A 26,896-nucleotide genomic window follows, 5' to 3' on the forward strand; every position below is an offset into this window, starting at 1 on the left:
CCCCTCAGCTTTGGATAAAAGCACCCTTCCTTGAAGACTTAAATCCCTCCCTAACCATGAGGATAATTTTACAGGGTTCAAATTAAGATCATTCACAGCCTTAAGATTTTTGGTGATCTTTACACCGAGGAAGGTTACAGTATCTTTTCCAGAGATGTTACAATCTGCTGGATTGACAGCTCCTTTCAAAACAAACATCTCACATTTGGAAAGATTTAATGCCAAACCTGAGATTTTGGAGAACTGCTTCACGATATCCAATGCTAATCTAGCTTGAGATACATTTGTCAAAAAAAGTGAGGTGTCATCCGCCAGTTGCGATATCTTGATCTCTCTGGCCTGGAATGTAATGCCTTCAAATGGACTTTTATGAACTAATAAGAATAACATTTGAGATACTAACAAAAATAAAAAAGGTGAAATTGGACAACCTTGTCGTATTCCTTTGTAAATGTTAAACCTTGAGAATGTTCCATGACAGAGTTTGATACAGCTATTGCCACCATTATACAGAGTTCTAATAGCATCAACAAAAAAACAACCAAATTTCAAATGCTTAAGACAATCAAAGATGAAATTGTGACTTACTGTATCAAATGCTTTCTGAAAATCCAAAAATAGGATAACAGGGAAGTCATCCAATAGATCACAATACTAAAACAAGTCTAACACCAGCCTCAGATTATTAGATATATGGCGCCCTTTCATGAACACTGATTGACATTCATCAATCAGATCATTCAAGCAAGACTTTAACCTTTTTGCAAAGATTAAGGCTATCATTTTTTGGTCGTTATTTAGGACTGTGATTGGACGCCAATTATCAATATTTAGGAGATCCTTGTTTGGTTTAGGTATAAGAGTAATAACCCCTTGCTTCAGAGAGGCAGGTAGTTCTCCCTTCTTTATAGCCTCCTTAAAGGTTTTAAGTAAAAAAGGTGCTATTTCTTCAAAAAATGCACTCGCCGCCATCTTCAGCACCCCCCGTGAAAATATATATATATGTTTTTCGCCGAGATGGCCAGTCAATTTGAGTAACGTTATAGCGTATTCTACGTAATGACGCCGTCTTACGTTATTATGTAAAGACGGCATCACGCAATGACATCCCAACGTCATTTAGCAACAAACCGACCTGCCTCGAGCAACTTCCTCTGAAGATGAGTTGGTAACGCTGAACGGTAAACTTAGCTAGTCGCCACTTTGGCGTTCAATCTGAAGCGATCCTTTTGTCTCACAGATCTTCAGAATTTACTCTAGACAAATTATGGAATTTATTTCTAGTATCAAACATGTTTTGTTCTGATTTTTTTATTTTCATGTTCAGGCCGATATCTGGCTGTTAGCATTGCAACGTCTTTCGATGATGAGAATTTACACAGACCTGTTCTGAAAACCTGATTGTACTTTAGTATTTCTGATGAGAGACTTGCAACAACAAAAAATATTTAACCAAAAACGTGTTTCGAAATGCTGCTTTCGCAGAACACGTGTCCGCAACTAGCCAGGTCACATGAGAACCTACATGATTTAATGGATGGATAGCTACGGCGGTTGTAACTAACATTAGTGTTAACTTTTAAAATGTTCTCCTTTCAAGATGCCGACGACTCGAATGTGCTGCTCGGGTAAGCAACATATTACTTATTAAATACCTGCTTACGTGGTGGTTTTAGTTAGCTAACCACGTGTCATGTTAGCTAGTATGCTAACTTGCCAGTTAGGAGTGACCGGACCATCAGTCGTTATAAACCCAACGTTAAGCGGTCTGTGCTACGGTGATGATAAAATGAACTCTCTCTTACCGAATCAGCCTTTGAAGAAGAAACTTCTTTACCAGATTCTGAGTAGCATTTGGCCCCTGATTCGACTGTCGTTGCTGCGCTAATGGCACCTTATTCTCAACAGTTTACTACTGATTAACGTTGATCTGGTCAAAAGTAGTTCACTGTATTGGAAATGAGGTTCCTTTAGCGGAGATAGCAATGTCGAGTTTAATATGCCTGCGTGTTGTCTGTTCATAAATGGACCTTCCTAACTTTGCCCCTGATCAACAGAAATGCAGGACAGATACCAGGGAAGTCCAGAAGACTGACACGTGAGTGCATTGACTTACCGCTAGGATCATTAGATGTGTTCAGCTTGTCAGCCCTTCGCCTTAAAGGGATTCGCCAGGGCCCTTTATCTAATTCCAAGTTAATGGATACAACTTCACTGTGAAGGTAGATTTGTAAGTGAATATTCACTAGCGTTAACGCAGCTATTAAGAATATGGCCAGCTAGCATGCTAGTACACACCTGTAGACTTCCAGTCATTATGCTAGCTTTAGTTAGCATTGGCTTGCAAAACTGCATGTCACTTACCTCAGTTTGACTCTGACATAACATATGTATCCATGACTTTATCTGTCTGGGGAAGTAGATACAGGTCCTCTGCCCTAAATCCCTGAGTGTCTCTGTGCACTTGGAAAACTGTCTTACAACTAAATAGGGAAGTGGACTTTCAGGATTTGTTAAGTGACTCACAAGTGACTGGCTGTAAATGATGATCCTCAATGACAAGCATATATCTGATTTTTGGTGATGCTAACTTTGATCTGATGGCCTCTTGTCCTGTGTTCCAAAGCCTCTTGTAATATACAGACTAAGTCACTAACATGGATGTGTTCTTTGCTCAGGTCTGCATTACCTGTGACATGACTTCCTGACTTGAAGGGATCTGAACAGAATCCCCACTTGGAGTTCCATTCTGGAATAGGAATGTGTGAGTTCCATTTGTGTTTATTCACTGGTGTTCAGGACTGTTCCAATGGCACCAGATTTCTATGTGGTCACTACTTCCGGGCTTTATATGATGATCCATTGACAAGCATATGTCTGATATTTTGTGAAGCTACTGTTTGATCTGATGGGCTCTATTCAAGAACCTTCTATCTTCTCATAGAAGCCAAACTATAACTAACATTATTTTGTGATTCCTTCTATAGAATACCTGATTCCAGACCATGAGACTGATGCACTTTCTGAAAATCCAGGTTAGTGAAATGTTAACACACTGGCTTTATTTGGAAAAGTACTCCACTTCCCTTTATAGTGCACTACCATAAACCAGGACCCGTGTACTATAAAAGAGTAGGGTGTGACTTTGTATGCAGGCGCTTTCACTATACTCTTTTGCCTGTCCAACTATACAAGATGGCTACTGGGACATGCTACAGTCCCAATGATGTTAAACTTAGCTCACTTTGAACCGATGTGAAACGACATGAACTACTGAGTGACTGTAGCTAATGCAGCAGTTGTATGTTTAAATGTTCTTTACAGCTAAACACTAACTTCCTTTCTCATTTTAACAGACTTGGGGATGACGTTTCCTAAAGGGACTAACACTACCTTCACTGGTGAGTTCTTCCAACAAAGATCAAACTGGGTTCCCCACTATGGGTAGGATTGGTCTTCCACCAGTATACATGTTGGTGGAATCCCAAATGGCACCCTATTCCTTGTGAACTGCTCCTGAGTGGCGCAGGGGTCTAGGGCACATCCGGCTGTGTTTGGGAGTACCATCGGGCGGCTCACATCTGAGCACGGACAGTCTGTCTCCTCAATAAGTAGTCCACTGCATAGGGACTGGGGTGCCATGTGGGTTGAGTGACAGAACTCTGTGGAACCAGTCACTTGATGCTACAGTCCCAATGATGTTAAACTTAGCTCACTTTGAACCGATGTGAAACTACATGAACTACTGAGTGACTGTATATAATGCAGCAGTTAGTCATCGACTTCTCAATCAACACACTAATAAAATGTTTGCCTTTCGTTCTCCAAGGTTTGAGGGCTGTGGTCGGTGGAATTGCAGCGTGGACTCACACATACTGGTAAGATGTCGTCCTGAAACTGTCCCAAATGGTGCCAGAGCTTTAAGTGCCCTAGTCAGAAGTAGTGCACTAGAAAGGGAGGTCTTTCCCAGAACAACAATAGTTCTCTGCAACCACATGATAAACCTTTTTGTAATCTCGTTCTTCTGAATTCCTCTTGTCTAATAATAACCTGACACCCTGCTGAGTAAAGAACCCTCACTTGACTGTCTTGTTGCAGTCTAGTTACGGAACCATTTTGTCTTACAGTTGACTGTCCTGAAACAAGATGGCTGCTCTAAGCTATGCAGGTAAGGATCCATCCAGTCTAAATGGATATTTTAACACCAGTGCTTGTCCTGGAAGTGGTAGTTCAAACATTCAATTAAGTTTATTGTATTGATATTTGCATAGCATTGTCAACTTTTTAACTTGTATAGTTTAGCTGAACGCAACACGTTTGAGCTATCCCTCTGCTGAACATGATGAATATTCTCTTTGGAATCTCGTTCGTCTGAACTCCTGTTGAGAAAAGGAATAGCTGACTTCAGCAGAGGGCTACGTAACCCTGTCATAAAGGCTACATATGTTATGTCTAACCCCCTCCTTGTGCCTGCCTGGTATCTGGTCCCCACCCAGAGATTATCTTGAAGCTTTTGTCTTAGGTTTCCTCTGTATGTGGCTGAACAGGGAGCCGTGATGCCAACTAGACTGGTGAGTTTTGGTTAATGAGTACGTTTGGTAATTGTCATGTGAAATGAATCTAGTCATTGTATCTTAACCAGAGCCTCTGCCTTAGCCACAAGCTATAACCAGTCTAGTGTTCATACTCACTGCAAACAAGGGTGAACAGTTGCTGTTTGGTAGTCATGGTGACTCTGGCTCCTGGTGATGACACCCGCACGCGTCTTACGCCCTGCGTCGACGACAGAACCTGCAAAGGTGGACCCACTGGCGTTGCCAGGGCAACAAGGGGACAGCTGGTTGGGGTTACCAACTGTCTGATGGGACCAGAGACTCACACAAAATGGCTGTTGGCTCTGCGTTGATCCAAAATGGCCGCCATTAGATTTAAGATAAAGAAGTAGATGCAAGATCATTCATGAAATGCTAGTAGCAGCACAAATCACTGGGGCGGATGGGCCGCTCAGAATGTAGTCAGTTTATTTATTGATGGTACTGCAATATAATATGTAGTTTAAGCAGGATATAAGTTAGGATACTGACTTGCAAATGACTACGTTCTTGTCCTGATGTAGTACAGGGCCCTTGTCAGCACTCCCATATTTAGTCTCTCAGGGTGGTAGTGCTGGTCTAGGATCAGTTGTCTTTCAGATAGTTGTGTTACCTCCCCAGCTGATTGGTTACCCCTCTGATCTATCAGCCAATAAAGCAGTCTTTATGTCCTGCTGTTCAGCATGTTTATTTAGCCTCCTCTCCTTCAGGTCCTGATGGTGGTACCAGCCTGGTCACTAGAAGTGCCTGTTACTGCACTACCTCAAGGTGTGTATGATCCTTCACTTATCAACTTCTGTCCTTTATAATGTAGAAGTGATGATTTCCTGTTACCGCCCCAGTCTGATGTTCAGCTGACTGATTGGTTACTGAACTGATCTATATTCTAGAGCAGTGTTTCACAATCCTGGTTCTGGGGACCCAGATGTAAGGCTTCGTTTACACAGACGGCTCAATGCTGATCTTTCACTAATTAGTCTTAAATAATCAGACCCTAATGTTGACTGCAGGTATTTACTAAAGTAGCTTCAATATAAACTTCAGAAATAATCTAAATGTTATTGGTGAAACCCTGTTTTCCAAACACCCTGGTATACCACCCAAGCCTAGTTCTAGGGGGGAAAACACTTGTTGACAGTTGGGTCCCCAGGATTAGAATACACTGCTATAGACTGATCTCATGTCTCACTACTAGTTCATACAATCTCACTTCATGCTTTCCTACTTTCTCCCTCTAGGTTTCTGCCCCCTGGTTGAGGTCCTAGTGTCTGCAGTGTTTGGAAAGGTGTGTGACCTTAGACAGCATCTTAACTCTCCTTCCACATGAAGCATTCTCGAATGTTGTAAATGATGAGTACCTTTGTCCAGTCAGGTGGCAATCCTGTCCTGTGCTCTGGGCTGGATAAAGGTCCGGCCTCCCATCGGTCCTCCTGTGGGTTGGGCAGACACTGACAAGCCTGCTCTTAGTGCGAGGGGCAGGGGTAAGGTGGGCTGCCTGCCTGGAGGGAGGGTGTCTGGGTGGGGGCTTGACCCCAGACCCTGGACCACTGGCTGGATGGCTGCAATGACTGAACCTACGCCTGAGATGGTTTCAGAATGCTCTGAATGTAGTCTAGTAATCTAAGATTGGGATTATTTGGTTTTAAAACTGTTGTGTCTTTTTAGATCTCGTTGGCTGCTGAAGTGTTGCTGTGCTGGTGGAGTGTGAAGGTGTGTAGTGGGAATGACTTACGGTTCCAGTATTATAATGCACTGAGTATAGAGGACATTAAGAACACATTCCTAATATTGAGTTTGCTCTCAGAACAGTAAGCTCCAGTAGCTGGATGTCCTTTGGGTGGTGGACCAGTGTTGATACACATGAGAAACTGGTGCACCTGGCACCTACCATACCTCATTCAAAGGAACTTAAATCTTTGTCTTGCCCGTTCACCCTCTGAGTGGTACACAATCCATGTCTTGTTTAAAATCATTTTAACCTGTCTGTTCATCTACACTGATTTAACAAGTGACTTAAATAAGGGCTAGCTTTCACCTGGTCTGGTTAATGTATTGTCCACTCAGTGTAAATTTGTTGTAATGGAAAAGGGGGGCAGATCAATACTAGGAAGATGTTGTTAATGACCTGTTGAATGTTCCTCTTGGATCATCACTCTGACCCATGCAGTTTGTTAGACACTGACCTGATGAGTCATCATTACCGCCCCAGTCTGATTGGTTACGCTCTGATCAAGTCATCTCATACCTTGTGTATTAGTCCCTACAGTATCACCAGGGTTTAATTCTCACACTATTTTCCCTCTAGCTCTCCTGTTGTACACCGGCAAGCCCTCTTGCACTCCTGTTTGGTCAGCAAGGAAGTGGGACGTCTCGTTGGAACTGGGGAGAACCAGGCCAAGTCAATTCAACCCTGTGACTGTTTTGATGTATAAATAAATCTACAAATTAATGCTTGTCCTATTTTTCTTTATTGGTGGTAGTAAATCAGACTTGGTGAATTTGGCCATTTTGAATGAACCATGTGGTGTTCTGAATTCAATACTGAACAATGTAACATTTCCTGTCATCTCATATCATTATGTAGTTATTCTAGGTGGTTGTAAACATGCAGAAGTAACTTTCTATAGCCAGTGAAATGTCACCGTTAACTGACTTCAATTGTTTTAAGCCATTAATTTGTTTCTGAATGGATGTTTTACGGTATGTAACTGGGTGTATCATGGACATCAATGTGCCACCTTGTAGTCCCGAAAACCCTAAATGGGATTCATCTGGTTCGTTAAACTATTACTATGGTGGAAAGAATAGGTTTTGGGATCAGTGTTTGCTATTTTGACCCTCGTTCCCAGACACAGATTGATAGTGCAGGAGAACACCACTGGATAGAATACCTGTATGTCTCTAGTGGTGAACTGGGATAGTGCAGCAGAACACCACTTGATAGAATACCTGTATGTCTCTAGTGGTGAACTGGGATAGTGCAGGAGAACACCACTGGATAGAATACCTGTATGTCTCTAGTGGTGAACTGGGATAGTGCAGCAGAACACCACTGGATAGAATACCTTTATGTCTCTAGTGGTGAACTGGGATAGTGCAGCAGAACACCACTGGATAGAATACCTTTATGTCTCTAGTGGTGAACTGGGATAGTGCAGCAGAACACCACTGGATAGAATACCTGTATGTCTCTAGTGGTGAACTGGGGTAGTGCAGCAGAATGCAACAGTCCTATAATCTTTAACTCAGATGGATGGTATTTTCTGTGGCATTAAAAAGGTCTTCGTCTGACATTGGACGTGGTGCCAAATAACCTTTCACCTGACTGGTGCATGCTTTCCTTACAAGAAAATTACACCCAAATACGGTGTTTGCAAAATGCATCAAATGGGGATTTCTGTATTTTGAAAGTGACATATCTTGAAGTTGATTGCTGACAAGCAAAACATTTTGGGACTATGTCACAATGGACTAATGAAACAAATACCAAAATATGTTTTTTGGATGGAGTTTTCCTTCAACTGGTTTCTAGAACTCCCTGAAACTGTATTTTATGGTATTATTCTGTAGTGATGAAATTAAAACCTTTTCAAGACATGAAGTCAAACCGTTACACACCAACACTAACCATGGTGGGGTGACTGAATTTAATATACAGTTACACACCAACACTAACCATGGTGGTGTGACTGAATTTAATATACAGTTATACACCAACACCAACCATGGTGGGGTGACTGAATTTAATATACAGTTATACACCAACACTAACCATGGTGGGGTGACTGAATTTAATATACAGTTATACACCAACACTAACCATGGTGGTGTGACTGAATTTAATATACAGTTACACACCAACACTAACCATGGTGGGGTGACTGAATTTAATATACAGTTATACACCAACACTAACCATGGTGGGGTGACTGAATTTAATATACAGTTATACACCAACACTAACCATGGTGGTGTGACTGAATTTAATATACAGTTACACACCAACACTAACCATGGTGGGGTGACTGAATTTAATATACAGTTATACACAAACACTAACCATGGTGGGGTGACTGAATTTAATATAGAATTATACACCAACACTAACCATGGTGGTGTGACTGAATTTAATATACAGTTATACACCAACACTAACCATGGTGGTGTGACTGAATTTAATATACAGTTATACACCAACACTAACCATGGTGTGACTGAATTTAATATCTAATTATACACCAACACTAACCATGGTGGTGTGACTGAATTTAATATACAGTTATACACCAACACTAACCATGGTGGGGTGACTGAATTTAATATACAGTTACACACCAACACTAACCATGGTGGGGTGACTGAATTTAATATACAGTTACACACCAACACTAACCATGGTGGGGTGACTGAATTTAATATAGAATTATACACCAACACTAACCATGGTGGTGTGACTGAATTTAATATACAGTTATACACCAACACTAAGCATGGTGGTGTGAATGAATTTAATATACAGTTATACACCAACACTAACCATGGTGGTGTGACTGAATTTAATATACAGTTATACACCAACACTAACCATGGTGGTGTGACTGAATTTAATATACAGTTATACACCAACACTAACCATGTTGGGGTGACTGAATTTAGCAGTTACACACCAACACTAACCATGCTGGGTGGCATTGGACATGGTGCCAAATAACCTTTCACCTGACTGGTGCATGCTTTCCTTACAAGAAAATTACACCCAAATACGGTCTTTTGGTATTTGCAAAATGCATCAAATGGGGATTTCTGTATTTTGAAAGTGACATATCTTGAAGTTGATTGCTGACAAGCAAAATATTTTGGGACTATGTCACAATGGACTAATGAAACAAATACCAAAAATAGTTTTTGGATGGAGTTTTCCTTCAACTGGTTTCTAGAACTCCCTGGAAAACTGTATTTTATGGTATTAATCTGTAGTGATGAAATTAAAACCTTTTCAAGACATGAAGTCAAACCGTTACACACCAACACTAACCATGGTGGGGTGACTGAATTTAATATACAGTTATACACCAACACTAACCATGGTGGGGTGACTGAATTTAATATACAGTTACACACCAACACTAACCATGATGGTGTGACTGAATTTAATAATCAGTGATACACCAACACTAACCATGGTGGGGTGACTGAATTTAATATACAGTTATACACCAACACTAACCATGGTGGGGTGACTGAATTTAACAGTTACACACCAACACTAACCATGGTGGGGTGACTGAATTTAACAGTTACACACCAACACTAACCATGGTGGGGTGACTGAATTTAATATATACACACCAACACTAACCATGGTGGGGTGACTGAATTTAATATACAGTTACACACCAACACTAACCATGGTGGGGTGACTGAATTTAACAGTTACACACCAACACTAGCCATGGTGGGGTGACTGAATATAATAAAGTATTTGGTATTTTATTAGGATCCCCATTAGCTGTTGCAAAAGCAGCAGCTACTCTTCCCGGGGTCCAAACAAAACATGAAACATAATACAGAATGGCATAATACAGAACATCAATAGCTCAAGGGCAGAACTACATACATTTTTTAAAAGGCACATGTAGCCTACATATCAATACATACACACACTATCTAGGTCAAATAGGGGAGAGGCGTTGTGCCGCTAGGTGTTGCTTTATCTGTTTTTTGAGACCAGGTTTGATGTTTATTTGAGCAACATGAGAAGGAAGTTCCATACAATAAGGGCTCTATATAATACTGTACGCTTCCTTGAATTTGTTTTGGATTTGGGGACTGTGAAAAGACCCCTGGTGGCATGTCTGGTGGGATAAGTGTGTGTGTCAGAGCTGTGTGTAAGTTGACTATGTAAACATGAATGTTTCTTATATATTAAATCTATAACCAAGAGCACTGTATTTGGTACAAATCATTCCTTAAGTTCTAGACCTCAGCTGAATCTGGTAATGAATGGTGTGGCTGTTGAACAAGTTGAGAAGACTAAATGACTTGGCTTTGCCTTAGATTGTAAACTGTCATGGTCAAAACATATACAGTTGAAGTCAGAAGTTTTCATTCACCTTTGCCAACTACATTTAAACTCAGTTTTTCACAATTCGTGACATTTAATCCTAGTGAAAATTCCCTGTCATAGGTCAGTTAGGATCACCACTTTATTTTAAGAATGTGAAATGTCAGAATAATAGTAGAGAATTATTTATTTCATCACATTCCCAGGGGGTCAGAAGTTTACATACACTTAGTTAGTATTTGGTAGCATTGCCTTTAAATTGTTTAACTTGGGTCAAATGTTTAGGGTAGCCTTCCACAAGCTTCCCACAATAAGTTGGGTAATTTTTCGCCCATTCCTCCTGACAGAGCTGGTGTAACTGAGTCAGGTTTGTAGGCCTCCTTGCTCGCACACGCTTTTTCAGTTCTGCCCACAAATTTTCTATAGGATTGAGGTCAGGGCTTTGTGATGGCCACTCCAATACCTTGACTTTGTTGTCCTTAAGGCATTTTCTCACAACTTTGGAAGTATGCTTGGGGTCATTTGTCCATTTGGAAGACCCATTTGCGACCAAACTTAAACTTCCTGACTGATGTCTTGAGATGTTGCTTCAATATATCCACATAACTTTATTTCCTCATGATGCCATCTATTTTGTGAAGTGCACCAGTACCTCCTGCAGCAAAGCACCCCCACAACATGATGCTGCCACCCCCGTGCTTCACGGTTGGGAAGGTGTTCTTCAGCTTGCAAGCCTCCCTCTTTTTCCTCCAAACATAATGATGGTCATTATGGCCAAGCAGTTCTATTTTTGTTTCATCAGACCAGAGGACATTTCTCCAAAAGTACGATCTTTGTCCCCATGTGCAGTTGCAAACTTTGGTCTGGCTTTTTTATGGCGTTTTTGGAGCAGTGGCTTCTTCTTTGCTGAGCGGCCTTTCAGGTTATGTCGATATAGGACTCGTTTTACTGTGGATATTTTTGTACCTGTTTCCTCAAGCATCTTCACAAGGTCCTGCTGTTGTTCTGGGATTGATTTGCACTTTTCGCACCAAAGTACGTTCATCTCTAGGAGACAGAACGCGTCTCCTTCCTGAGCGGCATGACGGCTGCGTGGCCCCATGGTGTTTATACTTGCGAACTGTTGTTTGTACAGATGAACATGGTACCTTCAGGCGTTTGGAAATTGCTCCCAAAGATGAACCAGACTTGTGGAGGTCTACATTTTTTTTCTGAGGTCTTGGCTGATTTCTTTTGATTTTCCAGTGATGTCAAGCAAAGAGGCACTGAGTTTGAAGGTAGGCCTTGAAATACATCCACAGGTACACATCCAATTGACTAAAATGATGTAATTTAGCCTATCAGAAGCTTCTAAAGCCATGACATAATTTTCTGGAATTTTCCAAGCTGTTTAAAGGCACAGTCAACTTAGTGTATGTAAACTTCTGACCCACTGGAATTGTGATACAGTGAATTATAAATGTAATATTCTGTCTGTACACAATTGTTGGAAAAATTACTTGTGTCATGCACAAAGTAGATGTCCTAACCGACTTGCCAAAACTATAATTTGTAAACAAGAAATTTGTGGAGTGGTTGAAAAACGAGTTTTAATGACTCCAACCTAAGTGTATGTAAACTTCAGGCTTCAACATTACATACCCCAACCAGAATCCATGGATTACATGCAACATTCGCACTGAGCTAAAGGATAGAGCTGCCGCTTTCAAGGAGCGGGACTCTAACCTGGAAGCTTATAAGAAATCCTGCTATGCCCTCCGATGAACCGTCAAACAGGCCAAGCGTCAATACAGGACTAAGATGGAATCGTACTACATCGGCTCCTACGTTCGTTCGAATGTGGCAGGGCTTGCAAACAATTAAAGAAAACAAAGGGAAGCACAGCCGAGAGCTGCCCAGTGACACGAGCCTACCAGACGGGATAAATAACTTATCTGCTCACTTCGTTGAAAGTAACACTGAAACATGCATGAGAGCATCATCTGTTCCAGACGACTGTGTGGTCGCGCTCTCCACAGCCAATGTGAGTAAGACCTTTAAACAGGTCAATATTCACAAGGCCGCTGGGCCAGATGGATTACCAGGACGTGTCCTCCGAGCATGCGCTGGCCAACTAGCAAGTGTCTTCATCGACATTTTCAACCTGTCCCTGACCGAGTCTGTAATACCAACATGTTTCAAGCAGCCACCATAGCCCCTGTGCCCAAGAACACTAAGGTAACCTGCCTAAATGACTACCGACCTGTAGCACTCACATCTATAGCCATGAATTGCTTTGAAATCTGTGTCCGGGAAACTTCCCCTAAAAACTAGCATTATAGAACTGATTAAGTTGTCAGCAAATGTCACGAGAATGTTTTATCCCAATGTTCTAACTGAACTATTTTATAGCTTTGACCAATTCTCAGAGGTTGTAAGGCTCTGGTTAATAAAGAATTAGACCAAGTCCCAGTCCTCAATAGATCAACTCTTTATTCAGAGAGCGCTCTGTCATCAAAATGAGAACACAATCTTTTTATAGCACACACACACACAAATGAACTCACATCAGTAGAAACTCCAGCTCTCATTAGGCGGGCTGTATTTTTCCAAAGTTCACATACATTGTTTATCACCCTTCTGCAACATGTTTCATCATCTTCTGCAAGCCTAGCCTTTTCTAACAGTTTTTCTCCTCCCTAGGGTGAGGAGGCCTCTTTCCAGTTATTAGTTTCACCGATATCACAAGTTGACAGTTCAGTTGTCCTTGAATGTCTCAACTATACGTAGCTCATATTGCGAAATGGTAACACAATGGCCTAGTCACACACATTATTGGATTATGACTCTAACACATTTCATACAATTATATGGTTTCAGGGTGGAGTACTTTAGTCATTATCTTAAACATAGAAGAATTTGTATCAGAAAACAACATCCCACAGAGCGGAGGTTGAGAAACACTGAAGCTTCTTCAGATGCGTTTTATTAATGCACACCCAGGATGTTAATCTGCAGTGAAGACGCGTGCAGCGATGTCATCCAGTAGCCAGTCTACTCCGGTCAGTAGGTTCTCTCCTGTCACAGCACTGCAGCCGATGATACACCAGTGGTGGGTCTTAATGTCATCCAGGCCCAGGGCCCACACACACACACACACACACACACACACACACACACACACACACACACACACAAATAGATGAATACAAGTATTAGACATGAAATCAAAGTTATCAACCAATGTATTTCCAACCCAACAATGATAAAAACACATAAATTGTGTGGGAGTGTGTGTGTGTGTCTTTGTGTGTGTCTGTGTGTGCGTGCGTGTGTGTATATATAGGGGGGGGTACTCTGTTCTCGTAGGTGTGAAACATCATTTGTGTCTAAACCATTACAGTATGGAAATTGTAAAGGATATGGTCACGTGTCAAACGTTAGCAGACGAGAGAAGGCTGATATTGAAGAATCTGTGAATGGAAAATGTTGCATCTGTGGTGGGTATCATACTCCGGACTTCCTTGAGTGCCCTGTTCGGGTGAAGGAGGTCAAGGTGCCAAAGATCAGGGCTGCTCAGCGGATCTCCTATGTGGAGGCTGTGAAGAGAGTCAAAGGGGCAAGAAGTTGAAGCTATGGCAGTGGATGTATTGCAACCAGTTGCTAGTGTTTTAAGTATTTGGTAGTTTATTAGGATCCCCATCAGCTGTTGCAAAAGAAGCAGCTACTCTTCCTGTGGTCCAAACAAAACATGAAACATAATACAGAATGGCATAATACAGAACATCATTAGACAAGAACAGCTCAAGGACAGAACTACATACATTTTTAAAAAGGCAAACGTAGCCTACATATCAATACATACACAAACTATCAATCGGTTGATCTGGATAAACTCATTGTGAAGGTGGATTTTGTAGCATTTATAGCCACAGTGATCAATTGTACAGGACAAGTGTCCAAGAAGTCCAAGAAGCTGGTTATCATTATATCTTCTGCAGCCAGAGAAGATTTCGCAGAAAATACAAGGACTTTTGTCACCAGGAAATGTCCTGCCCTCACAGGAGGCTTCTGAGGCTGTGTTGTACCTGATTAGAATGAGTTTTTTACAGAAAGGCAGGTTGATTTTATTTAGTTAATTTCTGTTTTGGTAGTTTGTATGATATTTTATTTATTTTTACCCAAATGTTTTCCTTTTTATCCACCCGCCCAGTAGGTGACGGAATGCACATTTAATTGTTGTGAACGCCATTATACCATAGAAGAAGGAGGAGGAGGAGGAACAGCGACATCTGGTCATTCATGGATTTTCATTCTCCTCCGTCTGTGTAAACTTTTTCATTTTCTCCTCTCATGATGCTGACGACTCGGTAGAGAATATGCCTCTCAGGTAAGCTGCATATTACTGAAATGTCTGCCATGCATGGTACAATCACTCACTTTAGCGGCAGTAAAACGATACAAGCGTTAGTTTGCCAACTGGCTAGTTTGGTGGTTTTTGTTATCTCCTAGCTTACCACGTGTCATGTTGGTGTTAGCTAGTAGGCTAGCTTTCCAGGTAGGAGAAGTGACCACCATCACTCTCTTACCGAATCAGACTTTGAAGAAGAAAATGATCAGATTCTGAGTAGCATTTGGCCCCTGATTCGACTGTCGTTGCTGCGCTAATGGCACCTTATTCTCAATAGTTTACTACTGATTAACGTTGATCTGGTCAAAAGTAGTTCACTGTATTGGAAATGAGGTTCCTTTAGCGACGATATCAATGTCGGGTTTTATATGCCTGCACGTTGTCATGTGGTGATTCTACCATGCTCTGTTTTAGCTCTCTCTCTGTGTAGTGGTGCTACCATGCTCTGTTTTAGCTCTCTCTTTATGTAGTGGTGCTACCATGCTCTGTTTTAGCTCTCTCTTTATGTAGTGGTGCTACCATGCTCTGTTTTAGCTCTCTCTTTATGTAGTGGTGCTACCATGTTCTGTTTCTGTTTTAGCTCTCTTTTATGTAGTGGTGCTACCATGCTCTGTTTTAGCTCTCTCTTTATGTAGTGGTGCTACCATGTTCTGTTAGTGTGCTACCATGCTCTGTTTTAGCTCTCTCTTTATGTAGTGGTGCTACCATGCTCTGTTTTAGCTCTCTCTTTATGTAGTGGTGCTACCATGCTCTGTTTTAGCTCTCTCTTTATGTAGTGGTGCTACCATGTTCTGTTTTAGCTCTCTCTCTATGTAGTGGTGCTACCATGCTCTGTTTTAGCTCTCTCTTTATGTAGTGGTGTGGCCAGTGTTGCCAACTAATTTTCAGGGTAAGTTGCTAGAGGCAGGTTGATGTGATGCAGAATACACAATAACGTTACTCAAATATATAAAATCAAAAATCCCAGTTCCCCTCCCCCAGGAGGCTTTTTGGTAGGCCATCATAGTAAATACTAATTTGTTCTTAAGTTACTTGCCTAGTTAAATAAAATGAACATTGCTCTGGTCAAAAGTTGTAACGTAAACTAACTCACTTTTTTACGTCGCGCTGGTCCATACATTTGACCATATTTTAGCGCCCAAAAAACGTAATACTTCCAGATCAGCTGTAATATCAATACCATTTATAAAGCGCAATTTCTCCCCTTTCCAACAAAATCAATGACGAGGCCTTCATGATGCCCACCTCTGCATGATTCAAGAAGGCGATGAGCTCCGTCGGGTCTTTTTAAAAATGGCGGGTGGGGAAGCTAAACCTATTGGGTGACACGGGAACCAAACCGGCTGCGCAGGGGCGCCATCGTGCATAAATGTATTTTGTCTCCCCAGGACTTGCAGCGCGTCTGCGTCAGAAGTAGGAATGACTCCTATTTTTCCCCTTGGCACCGCAGACGCTGATTGACGTGCTTGAGCAGTGTGGGTGCAATAATTGAATAACATACATTTTTGAATCTATTTTGCAACACTCGCGCAAAAAATGACTAGGTATCCCCCTTATCCTGTCCCTTGTTTTCAAACGGTGAGTGAAGTTCTACACCTGGTGGAGAGAGGCTGTAAGACAGAATTAGTTGCTTTATGTGTGCTGTACGTTACATCCATTACCATGTCAATCAACGCTTGAATAGAAACGTATTTCACACCCCAGATTTTGATGTCAACACAGTCAAATTAGTTTTCTTTGCAGCCTCGTTTGAATGTCGCGGTTGTGCACATTTGTACGGAATGGGGCTAGTCTTTGTGCTAGCTTTAGTTAGCAAAACTACCTTTAATTTACCTCATACTGGACTCTGACGTAAGGTCCTCCGGATGTTCAGCATTTAACTGGCTCATCAGTGACTGGCTGTAAATGATAATCCTCAAAGACAAGCATTTGTCAGATAATTATTTACATTTTTATATTTTAGTCATTTAGCAGACACTCTTATCCAGAGCGACTTACAGTAGTGAATGCATACATTTCATTAAAAAAAATTCTCCGTACTGGTCCCCCGTTGGGAATCGAACCCACAACCCTGGCGTTGCAAACACCATGCTCTACCAACATGCTCTACCAACTGAGCCACACGGGACAATTATAATTCTCTCTGTGAAGCTACTCTTTGATTTGATGGGCTCTATTTAAGAACCTATCCTCTCATAGAAGCCAAACTATAACTAACATTATTTTATGATTCCTTCTATAGAATACCTGATTCCAGACCACGAGACTGATGTACTTTGTGAAAATCCAGGTTGGTGAAATGTCAAGACACTGGCTTCATTTGAAATGGTACTCTACTTCCCTTTTTAGTGCACTACCATAAACCAGGACCCGTGCACTGTAAAGGGAATAGGGTGTGACTTTGGATGCAGACACTTTCACTATCCCCTTTTGGCTGGCCAACTATACAAGATGGCTACTGGGACATGCTACAGTCCCAATGATGTTAAACTTAGCTCGGGTTGAACTGATGTGAAACGACATGAACTACTGAGTGACTGTATATAAATGCAGCAGTTAGTCATCGTATTTCTCAATCGGCAAACTAATAAAATGTTTGCCTTTCCTTCTCCAGGGTTTGGGTGCTGTGGTCAGTGGAATTGCAGCGTGGACTCCAACATACTGGTAAGTTGTGTTTCTGAAACTGTCCCAAATGGCACCCTCTATAGTGCACTACTTTTGACCAGAGCTTTAAGGGCCCTATTCAGAAGTAGTGCACTAGAAAGGGAGGTCTTTCCCAGAAGAAGAATCGTTCTCTGCAACCACATGATAAACCTTTTGGAATCTCGTTTGTCTGAATTCCTGTTGATGTTAAATGACCTGACACCCTGCTGAGTAGTCTAGTTAAATGTACTCTTTTTGTTTTGTTTTACAGTTGACTGTCCTGAAACAAGATGGCTGTTCTGGGCTGCTTTTAAACCTCTACAGGATCAGTGTCCTGAAATCTGGACAGCTGCTGCTCAATATGTGACTAGAAAGGCATTCTAAACAACAGCCAACTTTCCGGGACATCGACATGTCTTATATCGTCAAAGCTTAAATATTTGTTAATCTAACCGCAGTATCTAATTTACAGTAGCTATTCCAGCGGGACAAAATACCATGCTATTGTTTGGGGATAGTGCACAACAACAAAACGCTTATCAATGCAACTTGTTTGATACATTCACCTCTGACATATTGGCTACACAACACGTCAATTAGCCTAATGAAGGTAAGCCGTCGTTAGGCACCAATGAGACCAGCGGTGTCCACTTGATTGACAGTCTTGGTTCAAGGACCACATATCATTTGAAAACAATCTAGCTAGATAGCCAATGAGCTGGGCTTTCCAGCAGCATGTAAACGCCTTTTGTACTACAAACAACCATCATGCTAGGGCTGTGGGCAACAGTGTTCATTCTCTGGTGAAAGCAAACAGGACTCACGGTAGTTAATGATACGCAGCGGTTCGTTCTCTTCTACAAACTTTTGTCAAAACTAAAAAAAGAAAACATGGCTACTACTAGTGGAAAAGCTACATCCAAGTTTACACATTTGGATGAGAACATTGCAGAAATGGACTGGGAGAGTGACATAGAACTGATGGATGAGGACTCCATGAGTGAGTACAGTTTTGATTCCAGTGAGGAAGAAATGTTTTTGGAAGGAGAAGATCCACTTTTAGATCAGTAAGTAAAATAGGTTTTTGCATCTCATGCTAATGCAGTTGTTTAAATGGTTGCATATTCATTTGAGATATTTCTATATAGTTATATGGACCTGAGGCATATAATGTATTAGCATAGCCTATGTGTGTTTTCTGTTGGCTATGACATGCTGTTGTTTTTGAGTGTCTTAATGCCTGTTGGTCCACATATTTCATTATAGTGATTGTGTTCCCCATACTCTATATAATATAGATGAGTGCTGTGTATTTGATATATTGACGCAGTGCTCACTCCCTGCTAAAATAAAGGTTAAATAAAATAAGGAATAGGAAACTTGAGTTCTAAACATTTTATTTATTTTTTTAATCCTCAATAGATGTATAGACTCTGATGACCTGTGGGAGCCACCTCCAAAGAAACCACATTCAAGTCCATCCCACACTGATTCAAACATAGGAAGTGGTTCCTCCAGTCTGACCCCTGCTGCTGTCTCTGGCTCCACACCCACCCGTCCATCTAGAGGTGTTATGAGTCCAGACCAGAAGCGGAGGAGGGCCAGTGTACCAGCGGCAACTTCAACCGAGGGAGAGGACCGTTGGCGCACTGTGCTAGAGGATGATGTGGAGCCACTTCCACCAATATTTAGACCTAAAAGGCAGCCAGGACCTCAGCTGGACATGACTGGAAAGTACAGCCCCCTTCATCTTTTCCAGCTGTTTTTCTCCTTGTCAGTTCTTCGTTTGCTTTTGTCTAACACCAACAAGTATGGGGCTAAGAAGCATGCAGGCAAGAAAAAGGCATGGAAGCCCATTTCCATCGAAGAATTATACTGTTACATCTCACTGGTCATTTATATGGGCGTTGTGAAGTTGAAAACCCTGAAGGACTACTGGAGAAGCTCAAGACTCTACCAACTGCCTTTCCCCACAACTATCATGTCTTGTAAGAGGTTTATGACTGTCTCGCGGGCGCTTCATATCAGTGACCCACAAGCTGACGACAACAATGACAAGAAGAAGGGGACAGCAAGCTTTGATAGGCTCTGCAAAATCAAACCTCTCTACTCCAGCATTGTTGAGGCCTGCAAGACCCATTTTCAGCCTGCCCAGAACCTGTCCATAGATGAGAGAATGGTAGCCTCAAAGGCCAGAATTGGCATCAAACAATATATGCCTAACAAGCCAACAAGATGGGGTTACAAACTGTTTGTTTTGGCAGATTCTGCGTGTGCCTACACTTGGAATTTCTTTGTTTATGAGGGGAAGTCCATCTCAGCCACCGGTATGGGACTTGGTTATGATTCCGTAATGAAATTATTGGAATTTCCACTGCTGGGGAAGGGCTACAAACTGTTTGTGGATAACTTTTACACAAGCCCTACTCTGTTTACAGACCTGAGGAAGCTGAAGGTATGGTCTTGTGGAACCATTCGTCCCAACGGAGTGGGTTTTCCCAAAACAAAAGTAAACGACATGCCTAAGAGGGCTGAAAGGGGTACCATGAGATGGATTCGTAAAGATGACCTGCTCTTTGTAAAGTGGATGGATGCCAGAGAGGTGGTCATGTGCTCCAGTATCCACAAATCGTACAGTGGCGATCACATCGGCAGGCGTGCGAAGGACGCTAATGGGACATGGACCAAGAAAGCTGTCCCCGTTCCAGCTGCTGTAAAGGATTACAATAAGAGCATGGGAGGTGTGGACCTGTCTGATGCTCTCATAGGCTACTACAATGTTCTCCACAAGACAATGAAATGGTACAAGACATTGTTCTATCACTTCATCGACATTGCTGTGGTGAATGCATTCATCCTCCAGAAGGAAATGGCTAGGATCTGTGGAAAGACCCCCATGACACAGCTAGCCTTCAGAGAGCTGCTCATCCAGGAGCTTGCTGACTACGGCACAAAGTCCACTGCAGCACCTTCTGTCCCCTCTACCTCTGTCCCCTCTACCTCTGTCCCCTCTACCTCTGTCCCCTCTACCTCTGTCCCCTCTACCTCTGTCCTCTCTTCTCTTGCCTCCAGTGATGTTCACCTTCCAAAATACATCACTGCAGACCTGAATGTGCCTCAGGGCCAAAAGGGCTCAGCATGGAGGCGTCGTTGTTCTGTGTGCAAAATGAAATCTCCCATCACCTGCACTACTTGTGCTGTTACCCTCTGCTTTACAACAGAGAGAGACTGCTATGGGTCTTGGCATCAGCAGCTCAATCTGGTGTAGAGGACTGTGGGTGTTCTAAATACTGTAATTGTAAATATGTTTTTTCTCCCTTTGTTTGTGGTGTGTACACTTCTGACATTAGAGCAGCGTTGGCTGCTAACTTGGCCGTTTATCTTAAATACTTCACTTCTGTGTTTTGGGAGGCATTGGATCAGCGTTCTCGTCTTATCTCCTGTTAGTAACTTTTATATAGGGATGCTAATGATCCATTCTGTATGACATTCCTGGGAGTGTGTAAACTTAGTTTTATTATTAAAGCATTTTAGTATCTTCTCTATAGGTATGTACTTTTAAATGGACCAGTTTGGCCACTTGGGTACATTTTGGGGAAACTCGTGAGGGAAACCTGGAAAACTTCATACTAAATATTATGTAGTTCTGTCATTCTTGAATGTAACTTTGCACACACATTGTTACCCTGTTGTGGACAACAAAAAATATAGAAAAGCAATGTTTTTTTTTTCTGTTATCTTTTACTATGGTGTTATATTGTCCTGCATTATTCTCATCCCTCCACAAACTTCAAAGTGGTTCCTTTCAAATAGTATCAAGAATCAGCATATCCTTTCTTCAGGTCCTGAGCTACAGGCAGTTAGATTTGGGTATGTTATTTTAGGTGGAAATTGAGATGGAGCCTTATCTATGCAGGTATGGATCCATCCAGTCTAAATGGATATTTTAACACCAGTCTTTAATATGTCCTAGAAGTGGTAGTTCAATGTGAAGTTTGATTTCCTTTTTAAATATTATTTTATTATGTACAAAACATTTCTATACAACATTTTTTACTTGGCAGGTTTAGCTGTTTACAGTTTGTTTGCAGTTTGAGCTATCCCTCTGCTGAACATGATGAATATTCTCTTTGGAATCTCGTTCGTCTGAACTCCTGTTGAGAAAAGGAATAGCTGACTTCAGCAGAGGGCTACGTAACCCTGTCATAAAGGCTACATATGTTATGTCTAACCCCCTCCTTGTGCCTGCCTGGTATCTGGTCCCCACCCAGAGATTATCTTGAAGCTTTTGTCTTAGGTTTCCTCTGTATGTGGCTGAACAGGGAGCCGTGATGCCAACTAGACTGGTGAGTTTTGGTTAATGAGTACGTTTGGTTATTGTCATGTGAAATGAATCTAGTCATTGTATCTTAACCAGAGCCTCTGCCTTAGCCACAAGCTATAACCAGTCTAGTGTTAATACTCACTGCAAACAAGGGTGAACAGTTGCTGTTTGGTAGTCATGGTGACTCTGGCTCCTGCTGATGACACCCGCACGCGTCTTACGCCCTGCGTCGACGACAGAACCTGCAAAGGTGGACCCACTGGCGTTGCCAGGGCAGCAAGGGGACAGCTGGTTGGGGTTACCAACTGTCTGATGGGACCAGAGACTCACACAAAATGGCTGTTGGCTCTGCGTTGTTGATCCAAAATGGCCGCCATTAGATTTAAGATCAAGAAGTAGATGCAAGATCATTCATGAAATGCTAGTCGCAGCACAAATCACTGAGGTGGATGGGCCACTCAGAATGTAGTCAGTTTATTTACTTTTTCTTGCAGTACCATCAATACAGTTGAAGCAGGATTGAAGTTAGGATACTGACTTCCAAATAACTAGTGTCCTGATGTAGTACAGGGCCCTTGTCAGCACTCCCATATTTAGTCTCTCAGGGTGGTAGTGCTGGTCTAGGATCAGTTGTCTTTCAGATAGTTGTGTTACCTCCCCAGCTGATTGGTTACCCCTCTGATCTATCAGCCAATAAAGCAGTCTTTAATGTCCTGCTGTTCAGCATGTTTATTTAGCCTCCTCTCCTTCAGGTCCTGATGGTGGTACCAGACTGGTCACTAGAAGATGCCTGTTACTGAACTACCTCAAGGTGTGTATGATCCACTTAACTTCTGTCCTTTATAATGTAGAAGTGATGATTTCCTGTTACCGCCCCAGTCTGATGTTCAGCTGACTGATTGGTTACTGAACTGATCTCCACTACAGCAGTGTGTTCTGGGGACCCAGAGGAGTGGTGGGTCCCCAGGATTAGATAATGCTGTAGACTGATCTAATGTCGACCACTAGTTCTTACAACATCACTTAATAATCCCTCAACTCTCCTCCCCAGTTTGTCCTTGTGGGTCTGCAGTCTTCAGGAAGGTGTGTATGATTTTGTTTTGACAGCATCTTCACTCACTGACCCTCCACCTCTTGGACTTGCTACCAACTCCACCTACCTTCTACATACTCATTAATGTCACTGAGTGAACTACAATTCCCATGAACACATAACTACAGCGCACACCCACCACATGGAACATTCTGGAATGCTGTACGTGATGATGGATGCACATGACAGTTGGTTGGCTTCTGTCCGGTGCTCTGTGGCTGGCATCAACCCAGGTTTCCCATCGGTCCTCCTGTGGGTTGGGCAGACACTGACAAGCCTGCTCTTGGTTAAGGGGCAGGGGTAAGGTGGGCTGCCTGCCTGGAGGGAGGGTGTCTGGGTGGGAGGCTTGGAGCCAGTCCTTGGCCCGCTGGATGGCTACAATGACTGAAGCTGGAGACTGATCTCATTTCAGAATGCTCTGCATATAGTCTGCAGTACCTAATGTACTTCTACATAATGTTTAATTGTAATCTGTACTTTCCAGGTCCTAACTGTTCCAACCTGGCCACTGGAGAACTGTTGCTGCACTACCTCAAGGTGTGTAGGATCAACTTTCACTTTGATCTGTTGCCTTTAACTTCTGTCCTTTATAATGTAGAAGTGATGATTTCCTGTTACCGCCCCAGTCTGATGTTAAGCTGACTGATTGGTTACTGAACTGATCTATATTCTAGAGCAGTGTTTTACAATCCTGGTTCTGGGGACCCAGATGTAAGGCTTCGTTTAGACAGACGGCTCAATGATGATCTTTCACTAATTAGTCTTAAATAATCAGACCCTAATGTTGACTGCAGGTATTTACTAAAGTAGCTTCAATATAAACTTCAGAGAAATAATCTAAATGTTATTGGTGAAACCCTGTTTTCCAAACACCCTGGTATACCACCCAAGCCTAGTTCTAGGGGGGAAAACACTTGTTGACAGTTGGGTCCCCAGGATTAGAATACACTGCTATAGACTGATCTCATGTCTCACTACTAGTTCATACAATGTCACTTCATGCTTTCCTACTTTCTCCCTCTAGGTTTCTGCCCCCGGGTTGAGGTCCTAGTGTCTGCAAAGGTGTGTGACTTTAGACAGCATCTTAACCTCTCTAGGGTATGTGGGACGAAATCGTCCCACCTACTCAACAGCCAGTGGAATCCCGTGGCGCGTTATTCAAATACCTTAGAAATGCTCAAACATATGACTATGACAAACATATGACTATTTTACACCATTTAAAGATAAGACTCTCGTTAATCTAACCACACTGTCCGATTTCAAAAAGGCTTTACAACGAAAGCAAAACATTAGATTGTCAGCAGAGTACCCAGCCAGAAATAATCACACACCCATTTTTCAAGCTAGCATATAATGTCACAAAAAAACAAAACCACAGCTAAATGCAGCACTAACCTTTGATCTTCATCAGATGACACTCCTAGGACATTATGTTATACAATACATGCATGTTTTGTTCAATCAAGTTCATATTTATTTCAAAAACCAGCTTTTTACATTAGCATGTGACGTTCAGAACTAGCATTCCCACCGAACACTTCCGGTGAATTTACTAAATTACTCACGATAAACTTTCACAAAAAAAATAACAATTATTTTAAGAATTATAGATACAGAACTCCTTTATGCAATCGCTATGTCCGATTTCAAAATAGCTTTTCGGCAAATGCACATTTTGCAATATTCTGAGTAGATATCACGGGCTAGCTAATTTGACACCCACCAAGTTTGGCGTTCACTAAACTCAGAATTACTATAAGAAAAATTGGATTACCTTTGTTGTTCTTCGTCGGAATGCACTCCCAGGACTTCTACTTCATCCACAAATGTTGTTTTGGTTCAAAATAATCCATAGTTATGTTCAAATATCCTCTGTTTTGTTCTTGCGTTCAAGACGCTATCCGAACGGTGACGCGCGGACGCATGTCGTGACAAAACATTTCAAAATATTCCATTACCGTACTTCAAAGTATGTCAAATGCTGTTTAAAATCCATTTTTATGCCATTTTTTTCTCGTAAAATAGCGCTAATATTCCAACCGGGATACGTCTTTTTCGTTCAAACACTGAACATGTAAAATGGACTCTTCGCGTGCGCCCGTCTCATTGTTCTCAGATCGACCACTATCCAAATGCGCTACTGTTTTTCAGCCAGGGACTGCAGAGTCATCATTCAACGTTCTGGCGCCTTCTGAGAGCCTATGGGAGCCTTAGAAAGTGTCACGTTAGAGCAGAGATCCTCTGTTTTCGATAGAGGGTATAGAAGGCCAAGAAATGGTCAGAGGGGGCACTTCCTGTACAGAATCTTCTCAGGTTTTGGCCTGCCATATGACTTCTGTTATACTCACAGACACCATTCCAACAGTTTTAGAAACTTTAGGGTGTTTTCTATCCAGATCAAACAATTATATGCATATTCTAGTTTCTGGGCAGTAGTAATAACCAGATTAAATCGGGTATGTTTTTTTTTATCCGGATGTGAAAATACTGCCCCCTACCCTAGAGGTTAATGTATTGTCCACTCAGTGTAAATGTGTTGTAATGGAAAAGGGGGGCAGATCAATACTAGGAAGATGTTGTTAATGTCCTGTTGAATGTTCCTCTTGGATCATCACTCTGACCCATGCAGTTTGTTAGACACTGACCTGATGAGTCAACATTACCGCCCCAGTCTGATTGGTTACGCTCTGATCAAGTCATCTCATACCTTGTGTATTAGTCCCTACAGTATCACCAGGGTTTAATTCTCACACTATTTTCCCTCTAGCTCTCCTGTTGTACACCGGCAAGCCCTCTTGCACTCCTGTTTGGTCAGCAAGGAAGTGGGACGTCTCGTTGGAACTGGGGAGAACCAGGCCAAGTCAATTCAACCCTGTGACTGTTTTGATGTATAAATAAATCTACAAATTAATGCTTGTCCTATTTTTCTTTCTTGGTGGTAGTAAATCAGACTTGGTGAATTTGGCCATTTTGAATTAACCATGTGGTGTTCTGAATTCAATACTGAACAATGTGACATTTCCTGTCATCTCATATCATTATGTAGTTATTCTAGGTGGATGCTAACATGTAGAAGTAACGTTGACATTTCACTGGCTATAGAAAGTTAACTGACTTCAATTATTTAAAGCTACTTATTTCTGAATGGATGTTATTGTGAGTAGCATGTGTAGTCATGTAGTGGGCTTTAACGACACGATGGGACCGTTTAATAATCTAGGGAATAAACTCAGTTTACGCTGTTATCAGTACCGACAAAGATGGTGGATAAATAAAGCGTACACTCAGTCCCGTTACCATGGGACGAAATGAAAATTACGGTATATTTAACTGGGTTTATCATGGACATCAATGTGCCACCTTGTAGTCCCGAAAACCCTAAATGAGTTACCTCTAATTCGTTCAACTATTCCTATGGTGGAAAGAATATGGTTCTGGGATCAGTGTGAAAACGAGGGTTAAAGGTGCTGCATGGTCAATCTGTTTACGTTGGTCGTGAAGCATTTACGGTGATTTGGTCTCTGCCGAAGTCGGGCCATTAATCATTTCGCCGAGCTGTTAAGGAAGTGAGTTTGTTTATACAGGACCTACCCTCAACTAATCGTATCAATTTGGAGCCATCAGAATTGTTACACATTGATGCGCACAGTTGTGGTAGGGAACTCAATTTGTGCTCTGACCACGACAAGCTAATAGAGCGTTTGCCCATTTGGGAGTAGTTTCCCGGACACGGATTGAGCCTGAGCCTAATCCGGGACTGCATTTACATTATAATTTTGGTGATTAA

The 26,896-nt window shown here is 41.9% G+C and overlaps 1 protein-coding gene, 1 long non-coding RNA gene and 8 other non-coding genes across 16 annotated transcripts; 9 read left to right on the plus strand and 1 right to left on the minus strand.

The window, feature by feature from the left end:
* The first annotated feature begins 1,095 nt into the window (after nucleotides 1-1,095).
* LOC106592255 (piggyBac transposable element-derived protein 4) lies at nucleotides 1,096-26,020 on the plus strand. 6 transcript variants are annotated; one of them, XM_045700512.1, is made up of 13 exons: nucleotides 1,096-1,181; nucleotides 1,601-1,628; nucleotides 2,058-2,098; nucleotides 2,679-2,764; nucleotides 17,289-17,336; nucleotides 17,661-17,710; nucleotides 17,961-18,756; nucleotides 19,112-22,035; nucleotides 22,766-22,824; nucleotides 23,065-23,096; nucleotides 23,591-23,643; nucleotides 24,131-24,168; nucleotides 25,877-26,020. In XM_045700512.1, exons 7-8 carry the CDS (start codon nucleotides 18,581-18,583, stop codon nucleotides 20,955-20,957), a joined length of 2,022 nt encoding a protein of 673 aa, XP_045556468.1. In that variant the 5' UTR covers nucleotides 1,096-1,181; nucleotides 1,601-1,628; nucleotides 2,058-2,098; nucleotides 2,679-2,764; nucleotides 17,289-17,336; nucleotides 17,661-17,710; nucleotides 17,961-18,580; the 3' UTR covers nucleotides 20,958-22,035; nucleotides 22,766-22,824; nucleotides 23,065-23,096; nucleotides 23,591-23,643; nucleotides 24,131-24,168; nucleotides 25,877-26,020. The 6 variants fall into 6 exon arrangements, with proteins under 6 accessions (XP_045556468.1, XP_045556469.1, XP_045556466.1 ...); XM_045700513.1 differs by having other exon boundaries at nucleotides 1,152-1,168; XM_045700510.1 differs by lacking the exon at nucleotides 1,096-1,181 and having other exon boundaries at nucleotides 1,201-1,628.
* LOC123728822 (small nucleolar RNA SNORD29) lies at nucleotides 3,219-3,282 on the plus strand. The gene has a single exon (XR_006760594.1). It is a non-coding gene; the product is annotated as a small nucleolar RNA SNORD29 (small nucleolar RNA).
* Nucleotides 4,336-4,407, plus strand: LOC123728829 (small nucleolar RNA SNORD30). Its single transcript, XR_006760601.1, has one exon. It is a non-coding gene; the product is annotated as a small nucleolar RNA SNORD30 (small nucleolar RNA).
* On the plus strand, nucleotides 4,741-4,867 carry LOC123728846 (small nucleolar RNA SNORD22). Its single transcript, XR_006760618.1, has one exon. It is a non-coding gene; the product is annotated as a small nucleolar RNA SNORD22 (small nucleolar RNA).
* LOC123728838 (small nucleolar RNA SNORD31) lies at nucleotides 5,402-5,471 on the plus strand. The gene has a single exon (XR_006760610.1). It is a non-coding gene; the product is annotated as a small nucleolar RNA SNORD31 (small nucleolar RNA).
* LOC106592256 (uncharacterized) lies at nucleotides 13,109-16,452 on the minus strand. Of its 2 annotated transcripts, XR_001325606.2 has the most exons (3): nucleotides 16,140-16,452; nucleotides 14,149-14,234; nucleotides 13,109-13,753 (listed from the first exon to the last, which is right to left on the minus strand). It is a non-coding gene; the product is annotated as an uncharacterized lncRNA (long non-coding RNA). The 2 variants fall into 2 exon arrangements; XR_006760265.1 differs by having other exon boundaries at nucleotides 13,109-14,234.
* LOC123728830 (small nucleolar RNA SNORD30) lies at nucleotides 21,800-21,871 on the plus strand. The gene has a single exon (XR_006760602.1). It is a non-coding gene; the product is annotated as a small nucleolar RNA SNORD30 (small nucleolar RNA).
* LOC123728850 (small nucleolar RNA SNORD22) lies at nucleotides 22,205-22,331 on the plus strand. Its single transcript, XR_006760622.1, has one exon. It is a non-coding gene; the product is annotated as a small nucleolar RNA SNORD22 (small nucleolar RNA).
* On the plus strand, nucleotides 22,860-22,929 carry LOC123728843 (small nucleolar RNA SNORD31). Its single transcript, XR_006760615.1, has one exon. It is a non-coding gene; the product is annotated as a small nucleolar RNA SNORD31 (small nucleolar RNA).
* LOC123728832 (small nucleolar RNA SNORD31) lies at nucleotides 23,700-23,769 on the plus strand. The gene has a single exon (XR_006760604.1). It is a non-coding gene; the product is annotated as a small nucleolar RNA SNORD31 (small nucleolar RNA).
* Nucleotides 26,021-26,896: the final 876 nt, after the last annotated feature.

This window comes from Salmo salar, chromosome ssa18, assembly GCF_905237065.1.
Source record: "Salmo salar chromosome ssa18, Ssal_v3.1, whole genome shotgun sequence".
Lineage (NCBI taxonomy): Eukaryota > Metazoa > Chordata > Actinopteri > Salmoniformes > Salmonidae > Salmo > Salmo salar.

Bases quoted from the DNA above. Each gene is read 5' to 3' on its own strand.
- LOC106592255 (XM_045700512.1), top strand. From the start codon at position 18,581: ATGGCTACTACTAGTGGAAAAGCTACATCCAAGTTTACACATTTGGAT. The intron at 18,757-19,111 runs GTAAGTAAAATA...AATCCTCAATAG, and splicing joins GAAGATCCACTTTTAGATCA to ATGTATAGACTCTGATGACC.